Source organism: Haplochromis burtoni, unplaced genomic scaffold, assembly GCF_018398535.1.
Source record: "Haplochromis burtoni strain Fernald_Lab_line unplaced genomic scaffold, NCSU_Asbu1 Contig_67, whole genome shotgun sequence".
NCBI lineage: Eukaryota > Metazoa > Chordata > Actinopteri > Cichliformes > Cichlidae > Haplochromis > Haplochromis burtoni.
In genome coordinates, this window is record NW_024582428.1 from 704,362 (window position 1) to 714,524 (window position 10,163).

The following is a 10,163-nucleotide window of genomic DNA, read 5'->3' on the forward strand; positions in this document are numbered from 1 at the left end:
TTAAAAAGAAAAAATTCAAAACATGCTGAATTTAGTGAATAAATGAAATAGGCAAGCATGGATGACAAACTAAAACATACTTCTTTTTGCACACTTTAATTCTCAGGAAAGCAAACAACTTAATAATAATGCAGTATGTGGAGTATGAAGTATAAAAATTGGTATGATACATCAGTGTGAATAGTCTGACTACATGGCAAATGTGCCACTGAGTACAATACAGTAAGTGCACTTAAGTTAAAACCTTGTGTTATGTCAGATTAATTCAAGTTCTAGTGCTTTATTTTTTTCATGCAGGCACACAGTTGTTTGAACTTTATCACACAGAACCAAGCAAACCAACAAAAATGAAAAGTAAAACATTCAACTGTTTAAGCTCAAAAATGAAGCAAATCAGACGTTTTTTAGGGTATAGAGTTGGGGTATAAGAGGTATCTTATGGGCAGGATGGGATGGAAGGTTTTGGGGGTTATCAGGTCAGTCGTAGGCATTACTTACTGTAATTTGTGATGGCCTTTGGATTGGGGTGGAGGTGGGCTTAATCATGATGCTACTTGTGATTTTGCTGTTGGCTTTGACAGTAGGAGAACTGCAGTTTGCAAGCACCTGAGTCCTTTGTTCCGGAAGTCCAGGCGTGTGGCATGGACTCTGCGTTTGGGACGAAGTGCTGATGCCTTGTATGAATGGGCTCCCTAAGTGAATGTGGATTTTGTTGTCCTCTGTGGTGATGACGTTGGGCCCCAAGCTGGGGGACCTCTGGACCTGCCAGCTGTTCTGCCTTTCGGGGGTCACGCGGAAGACGGCGTGTCCTCCAACAACCTCGACTGGCTCCGTGGATAAGGAGCGGTCGGGGGTGCCTGTCATCACTGATACTATTTGTATTGGTGACATAGCTCTGTCTGGGGTTACAGAGCCACAGGAGTCTGGGGTCATCGCTCTGGAGTATGTAGCCATAGTAAAAGGTGACAGGGCCCTATCTGGTGAACATGGCTCATCAGACACAGAGGAGCTCTTAGATTTTGCTGTTGGGGAAATGGATTTTGCATTAGGGGATATAGATGCATTCTGGATGATGGTAATTCTTTGTTTGGGTGGACCCCCGCTTGTGGGTATGACAGCAGTGCTGGTGAATGACTGGGTGTTTTCTGTGGTTGGACTGGTGATCTCTAGGGTTGCAGTGTTGTGTCCGTGGTCAGGTGTCACTTTAATATGCAGAGGTTGCCCAGGACTGTGGGTCAGCACGACGTCTCCAGGCTGAACATGGCTGCCATTCTGCCGCGGTTGCATTTTTCCATTGACCTGATGAGGAGCGTCTTTGTTCTTAAGGAGTGGGCCTCGTGCTCTTTTCAGGTTGTTGTTAAGATTATTTACATTATTGATAATTGAGGGGCTACATTTGGTGAGCTGCAGCTCATTGCTGTAATTAGCATTTTCTTCTGGTTCGTTCTCGTCGTACAGCTTGCCGTTCACCACTGCACGTTCCAGCGGTGGCATACCCTTGCAGTTGGGAGACATGAAATCAAGTGGGTCTGTCTGAACCTCCTTAGTGGAAACATGCAGGTCTGAAAAGCGCCTGCCGTTCATTCCTGGGCGAAGGCTTTTGCTGAACCGTCGGTATCTTTCCAGCTCTCGAGTGAGCGTCTCCATTTCTCTGGCCAGTTCTTTGTTTCTGACTTCCTGCTGGGTCAGTTTTCTCTGCAGTGTCGAGTGGTCAGTTTTCATGCGGCAAATGGACTCTTCTGTTCCCATGTATTCATGAATCTTCTCTTTCAGAGCTGCCACCTCTCTGGTCAAATGGCTGGACTTGGCCTCCTCTTCCTTAAGGCGTTTGTAAAGGACGTGCTCTTGGTTGCACTCTTTCTTTTCAACCAGCTGGTACTTTGAAAGCTCTTTTCTAGATACTTCCAGCTCTTCCATCAAGGCTTTAGCTTTTTCTTGCTCGTTGTTAAATCTTTTCTCCAGCGATTCAAACGCCTCTGTTTTTAATGATTCGCCTTCCACCACTTTCATGTCTTTTAACTTGCGTCGGAGGCGTTCGACTTCCTGGGTCAAATCTTTTACTTTGTTGTCTTCTTGCTGGAAGCGGTTAGCAATTGGCGTTTTGATATTCTCCTCTTTAGCCTTGTTTCTCAGGTATTCTCTCTCTATTGTCTCAAGTGATTGCAATCTTTTCTTCATCAAGCTTATTTTAGACTCCAAATCGTTACTCTTCTCCTCCTCAGCTCTTAACCTGGCCTTCAAGTCATCCTTTTCCTTTGTAACACTGCAGATTTTCTCCTCAAGCTCAGCCTTTGATCTCAGTGCTTTCTTGCTTTCGTCAATAAGCTTCTCTGTAACTGATGTAACTCTGTCCTGTTCAGCCTGCAGTTTGCCTGTACTGTTCTGGACTTTGTTCTCCATTTGCTTCAGCTTCTCTGCCATTGCCTTTCTTTCATCCACCAGCATCACTGTGAGAGTCTTTAGCTTGGTGAGATCTTCCTTCAGAGTCAACTCTGTCTTTCCCAGCTGGCTTTCAGCAGCCTCCAGTTCTTTGACTCTGACTTTGAGGACTTCCAACTCACTGGTCAGAACCTTTGACACCGACCTCTCTTTCTCCAAGTTGCTTTTCAGTGAGCTGCATTCTTGTTTGCTCTTACTGAATGCATCCTCTAGTTTCTCCAAGTCCATGATTCTCTGATTCAGTTTGTCCACTTCAGCTTTCAGGCACCGGTTTTGGCTGGCCTCTTTCTCCAGTTTTTTGTTGAGGTCCCTGCATTGGTCCTCCATTCTGATCAGCTCTTCATCCTTTCCCTCCATTTCAAGTACCCGTTTTCGTAACTCTTCAAGCTCTGACATGAGGCCAGAGTTTCCACACTCACCGCGGCTAATTTTGTCTCTCAGCTCTTGCAGTTCCTCCTCAGCCCTGCGCAGGGTTTTATTGGTCTCCTCCAGCTCATCAAGCTGCCTGCTGAGAGCTGAAAGCTTCTGACGCAGCTGCCTGTTTTGGGCATCCTCGCTGGTTAATTTGGCAGTCATGGCTTCCTGTTCCTGATGGTATCGACTGGCTTGGTCACGCAGCTCAGCCTCCAAGCGACAGACCTTTTGCTCCTCTTCCTGCAGACGAGCATTAGCTGAGCTCAGCTCTTCCTGGGCTTGTGAAGAACTGGCACTCAGTTCTTGAACTTTAGCTGTCTGTTGATTCAGCTGCTCGGTAAGACGCTGCTGTTCATCCACAACCATCAATGCAAACGATTTGAGTTTTGTCAGCTCCTCCTTGAGGCTTGCCACCTTTTTGTTGTTTTCTTCGTCTTTGCGTTCTTGGTAGGCCTTTTCCTGATCAATTAACAGCTTTAACCTGTAATAAAAGGAAAGAAAAAAAGGAACATGATTTTTAGGAATTTGATTAGTTAGCTTTTTTCCTGACAAAAGTACGTTATTTAATTAAAAAGCACAAAATATAGAAAATGTAAAAATAGGCGTTAATTAATTTTTCAAACCGTATATAGGTTGATATTTCCTTTTAATATTTACCTTTGTATTTTGTTATCTTCTGATAATTTCTCAATTATTATTTATTTATTTTTTGGCAGCTTAAGTCTTCCATAGAGAGTAAAAATAGAGCATCCTAAACCTAAATATCTAAAATGCTAATCCTGTTTATCCACTAATATTATATAAGAAAACCCCTAAAGGAACTCTACACCCTCACTGTTGTTATCCATACAGTCCAGCTCTCCAAGCTCTGACACATCATAAACACTGTTATTTTCCCAGCATTTCAAAGGAGGAATAAAGTTCTTATGTCATGGAAAGTTTAACACATAATAAAAAAAGCATCACTTTATGTTCTGAAATACCTTTGGTTCATTTTTGTTCCCTCAGTGCCAGCTAATTCTCATATGCTTTGGAAACCTGAGTTCCTACTCTAAATAGTGGGTCTTAAGTTTAACAATCAGTGAATTTCCGAAAGTTTCCACAGTGGGTGAGGTGGTAGCATAAGACCTACGTCCCCTGTCAGAAAAGAGACACACAGCCAAATGCTGACCTCTGAAAGTGATCATCTGACTGGACAACATGACATATTGCAAGCACAATAAAATATGTCTGTGACCCACTTATAATCTAAATCTGAGGCCTGATTGTTAGCTCATAGAAGGAAATAACTGCATCATTGCACAAGAGCAAATCAGGAAATCAGGATTCAAGCAAAAATGAGAAACACTTTAGAATGTAAACTTTTTTAATGTCTGTCACAGCTGACAAACTGACAAAAATAAAATAAAATCAGAAGCAGTCTGTTTAAGAAAAATAACAAGACCCGACAGGGTAGCATATGTAATATTTATATTTCCACAACTAATGAAATCCCATATTTTTATACTATAGAATATGTTTGCCATGTGATGCAGCTATAGTCCCTTAAGTACAGTGTGCAGCCCGGGTCAAGGCGTCTGGCACATGCATGCATCACCAAAGTGCCTACAGCCCCTGGAGAAAATATGTTATGACTGCTGTGTATGCGTCTGCCAGGCGTTTCCACACAGATGGCCCACTGGCATGGAACAATCCTTTAATTAAGGGGTTCCTCTACTACCACTACCCCCCTCACTAAACCCACCACCACCTACCCACCCTGCTTTTTTTTTCTTATACTTTTAAAGGAATTCCCCCTGCTTCCAAAAGCAATTACAGCTCCGCAGGGTTTATTCAGAACACACACACACACACACACACACACACACACACACACACACACACACACACACACACAAATTCCACATGTACACTTGGGTTGTGGGCCATGATGTAAGTGTGGTACAGTAGGGTGGGTCACTTCTACAGCAGTATGTCATTTCTTTCTTCAGTAGCTGCTAAAGGGCAGTTGGATTTAGGGGGACACATGTAACTAGATCCATGTGCTGCTATTACACAGAAAAACACCCAATAAAGTACATATAAATTTGCATGATTAATAATAAGACCTAATTATTAGTGTGGTTGTAATGCATTATGGGAGGAAATCTTTTTATGGACAAGTAAAAATAAACTTATTTATAGTAAATTATGTTGAAATTTTCTAATAAAGATGTACCATTCTAATATTGGGTATAGTCAGAGTAGAGCATTGAACTAGAGGTGGTTAGATCAATCCAAATATAGATAGCAACGCTGGTATCGGTATCGTATCGATACTGAAGCGCCAGGGTTGATACTTTATATAAATATAACTCTAACATGCACTGTGAAAATTGTCTGAACCTTTCTGTTTCTCATGTTTTATTTGCTTATAGCACATTTAAACAACAGAAGGTGACCCAAAGCGCTTCAGAGACAGGCACATTTACATTTGAAGGTGCCAAAAACACCCAGTTTCAAATGCATGAAAAGCTTAAAAGTGTGTTTTGTTGTGCAAACTAATTATTGTAGAAAGTAAAAGTCACAGTGATTTATTGGTCATTAACATATGTTAATCATTTACAAACTGATGAAGATTCATCTCATAAATCATGACACCCTGCTCTATCGGTATCGTATTGGTATCAGCGATACTGACCCTGTATTTGGTATCCGAGCGATACCAAAATTTATAGTATCACACAACACAAGATTGCATCATCCTTTATAGTTTAGCTTTTCATGGTAAACTCAAAGTATATTTACTCAACTATTATACTTTAGTACCATTTTTTTTGGAAAGGTTCCCCGGTATATTACTTTAAACTTCAGTTAATTACATTTAAACAACTACAAAAGCTCTATTCACTTTTACTACTTATATTCCAGTTTAACTTAAAACAGAGACAATCTACACATTTTGATCTATTCTGGTGAAATTACATGAAAAAGTTATATGTTATATGTTATATGAAGTTATATGGAGGTATATATTAATACACACTTACACGTATGTCAGTTTTAAAAAAAATGATTTATGTCTTGAATAAACTACTTTGATTTTTGCATATAGAGGATTGATATGGCTGCTATGCTGGGGTTATTAGGTGACATGGTGTTCAACAGTGTATTAAACAAATCTCCAATCATGCTTTTTCATTTCAAGGAATCTGATAGCCCCAAGGACTTGCACTTTTCTGTCTGGGTTTTATCAACATACCTTGCTCTTGTTTTTAATCCTGTCTCCTACACATGTTGATTGCAAATCATGCCCAGGACTACAAAGTGCTTGCCAGTGGTGTCATCAAAATACTTATCGCCTCATCAGGAGCCATGCATGTGCTGAAAGGTTGCGTTTTCTTTGATTAGATTATGCGTGTGAAAAGCTGCAAAGCAAAACTCCTCTACAGCAGGCAGACATGTCCTTTTCAAACCAGTTTGTAATCACTATTTATTTAATCTCTTATCTCTGTCCCCACTGTTTTCGTAGTGATGTCATCGGCGAAAATAGAAAGATCAACATACTTTGTTCCCTAGTATTACTGGAAACTCTGTCACTCTGGCTTAAAAAAAAAAAAACACGTTTAAAAAAAAGTCCTGAAATGGATATTAATCCAAATTACTGCATGCAAGAGAACTTTGCATCACTAAAGACAAATTCTACCTCCTTTGTAGGACTATATTACTCTGTGCCTGATGTACTCTGTGGTACAGAAAAAAAACCTTTAAATCAGATAATTTGTTCCCGGACTTCTTCTCATCAGGGACACACAGAGAGATGAATGTAATTGGCCAACAGAGCAACATCTGAGACCATTTTGGGTTGTTAGATATAATTTAGAGCACACTGCATGTTGCATGGATGCGGCAAAAACAGACATAGTGACACTTGGTGAAAAAAAATACAATGGACTTATCTATCGTGATGTCACCCATTGTTCCACACCTTGAGCTGTCAACGTTACCATATTAGCCAAAGCTGTTTTTCAAGCCAGACGTTAGCTTTTATTGATAAAAGGGTGGATGGCTAAGTTAGCAGCTAATACTAGCTAGCTTGGTTAGCAAGCTGCATTCACAAAGTGCAACACAACAGACCCATATCAGCTAATTAGTGTAATTAGTGTAGTTAGAAATAATAGAGTAGTAGAATTTCCCTCAGCACATCTGAAGGACAAACTTTTTGGATGGTCTATACCATAATAATCTAATATTAGTCAGATAATTTATTAAAATGCAACATACATACAGTGAAGAGGTCCAGTTTAATGACTCAAAGTAGTGGATGAGGCTTAGCAGACTCCAATCAGCTTCAACTACCTGTGTCAGGGAAGCTCAATTGTCTAGCTGGATAAGTTATTAAAAAAATTATCCCACTTAGAGTTGTTATGAGAGGGGGAAACTATCCATAGAGGCCAAAACCTTTTTTCTTTTTCCTCTTTTTTTTGGTCAAAGTTGAAAACGTGTTTTCTAATGCTTTGGTCTTCCATTTTAAAATGGGAGCCTTCCACGATTGACTCCTTTGTGGAGCCAACCTCAGGTGGCACCTAAAGGAAGTACAATCAAACTTTTAAATGATAGTTAGTAGCTCAACCTACCTGCTGTCACCATCTAATTTACTATGTGTGTTGCATTTTCAGGGCCACATTTTGAACCCCATTACGCTACATTTTCAGCATTGCAAGAGTGTAGCTCCTTTATGCAGAGATCTGTGATTCTTGAAAAAAGAGTTGGTCACATAACAGTTTAACAGCTATCACTATTACCACTCATGGAGCAGCCTGTGCAAACTTTGCATCAGGTACTAATTTCATTCAGAGCGGTTTCCCCAGGAAGACAGATGCATAGTCACCACTGTCAGTCATTAAATGTCATGGAAAAACAAGTCGTGCTGAGTGATTTAGTGTGTTAGGGTCCTTGAGTGGATATCTTAATGTTATATTATATTTTCCTTTTCTCTCAAATGTACGATAACATCAATGCACTCAAAGAAAAGGAAACATCCAGTTGGGAACTCTCAGCCAAGTCCATATGGGAGACACACTAGCACACATTACAGCTTTGCCGAGGGCTTCCCTCTGTTTTTATGCTGGAAACTGTGGCTCACCCGCTGTGTGTAAAGTGCCGCTGCGCCTCCTCTGCGGGTTGCTGTGCCATTTCCTCACCGCAAGCGATTAGGTCATGTATGTATAGACTAATATATCCTGTGCACATACATGAACATCTCCTCCTTCTTTAACAGATGCTGGTGTGACAACAGTTCAAAGGGAGGACACTGATTGATGAGGTCCATGGACTGTATTTAAAATCCGCACAGGCCAAGTGATATGCCCCCAGAGTGCAATCAAAACGCGTGATATATGTTGTTCGGGTATTTATTAACTTCCTGCTAGTGGTATTATGATTAATAACATGGTGTGAACCAAACAGAGACCTGGATGTGACTCTCCTGAAACATTCGGGTCTTAAGCACCAAAACTGTTTTACTTACTTTAAACACAGCTGCTGTTTTATACAATGCAGTTAATGACATTACTCTTAATTGGTGTGACTTGAATTAATATAATATACTTATTACTATCATCACAGAACTATGCCATCTGCTATTACACACGCATTCAGTCGCACACAGTCATTTTTCTTGTCGTTACACATGGGACCCAAATATTTGTGTGTAATTCAATTAGGCGTACATTATGTACTAATTTCTGCTTATTATGTGACTTACATAGCACGCAACAAGGAACATTTAGGACCTTACCTTAGATTTCCCTAATTTTACAGTCTACATATTTTAGTTGTCATATTAAGTGCTCCTTTCCGATCATTTCTATTAAATTCATTCAACTTTTATAAGAATTTCTCAGCAAATATGCAAAAAAATACTTGGGAATTAAAACCCCCACAATGATGTCTAATTAAGTAGAATCTAATGTCTTAATTTTGCTATGCAGCTGTTTTAAAGAAGACACATTTCAGATGTAACTTACCGTAACTATACAAAATATAATTTAAAAGAACAACCAGAATGACAAGATGCAAGTCTGAAAATCTGTGTGCGTTCAGGCTCATTAAGGGAGCAGCTCTTTTAAAGTTTTGAAAGTTCTTCTCCTCAAAGGCAATGTTTTGTGTGCCTACCTGTGCCAGCGGCTCTCTCTCCCAGCTTTACTGCCACAAGCTCATGATCAACTTGCCGTACAACACCCGGGTTCTCGGCTCTCCCGCTCTCTCTCTGATTCTCAGACTCTTAGTAGCAGTAATGTGGGCATTCCTGCAGTCAGACCAAACAATAAGGGATGTGCTCCCTGCCTATGGACCATTACATCATCAACATGTCCTTATATGGAGCTTTGCATTGCAGAGGCTCACAAGAAGGGGGTGTGCTTGCTCGCATGTGTAACTGCGCTTGAGCAAGCCTGCTGGAGTAACTGTTTAACTAAAGGTTGTGGCACAAAAAAAATAAGAAGGGAAAAGGTATGCCTTGTCGTATGTAATGTGTGAAATATCTGCACGGTCTGTCAGTGCTCTAGAGGCCGAACAGTAAGCGAGGGCAGATGAAGAGTTCGAGTTACAGTATGTCCTTATGGGCCTTGTCAGCTTAACTAATTTTTTCAGCCAAGGGAGAAGAGGGGAAAAAATAATCAGCTTGCAAAGTTAATAAGAGATTCTTGGATGCGGTTTTGTAACTGAGACCAGTGCTGGAGAACATGACAAGACTTGTAACGCATACTGTATCTTTGTGAAATGTATACACAGCCCACTCCTAAGAGATCCCCTGGCATTTAGTCTCTCAAAAGGTTTGTTAGTGATGCTGATTAAGCTCAGGGAGTGTTTCCCTTATAGCCACCTAGTAGCAGAACCTGTTTAGTGTCATGGAGCGGTGAGCACAGTTAGTATGCTGTATTATGGAAATTCGAGTTAAAACCTATTTAGTTTCAAGCATATTAGAGTGATGAAAAAACATAAAATGTAGTTTCTTCTCCCTAGGCAGTGTTTTTGTGCACATAATGGCAGATTTAGTTACCAAGTACTGACCTGTTCTTTCAAGAAACATAGCCCATTATGTCAGCCAGGTCTTCTTTTCTTTAAACTTTTAAGCACTATTTGCTTTTTTCCATAAATGTCAGATGTAAAAGTAGTAGAGAGCTAATTTTTACTACCTCATTTAGTACAGTTAGGAAATGGCTGGAGTAACGATGATTTCTCCGCTCATGCTCAGTGGGATTCTGTGAATTCTGTTGAAAAGGAAAAGGATCGTTTGAACCTAATTTTGAAAGGGGGGGGGGGGGGGG

The 10,163-nt window shown here is 40.5% G+C and overlaps 1 protein-coding gene across 2 annotated transcripts in view; it reads right to left on the reverse strand.

Moving 5' to 3' along the window:
• Positions 1-292: 292 nt before the first annotated feature.
• The window catches only part of filip1l (filamin A interacting protein 1-like), a 97,744-nt gene continuing 87,873 nt past the window's right edge, over positions 293-10,163 (reverse strand). The window contains exons 1-2 of one of the 2 annotated variants that reach the window (XM_005937322.3): positions 9,010-10,057; positions 293-3,334 (exon numbers count right to left, since the gene is read on the reverse strand). In XM_005937322.3, coding sequence (XP_005937384.1) covers positions 478-3,219 — 2,742 coding nt within the window. In that variant the 5' untranslated portion in view covers positions 3,220-3,334; positions 9,010-10,057 and the 3' untranslated portion in view covers positions 293-477. Of the gene's footprint in view, positions 3,335-9,009; positions 10,058-10,163 lie in introns of those variants that run through there. The other variant, XM_005937321.3, reaches the window with a different exon arrangement.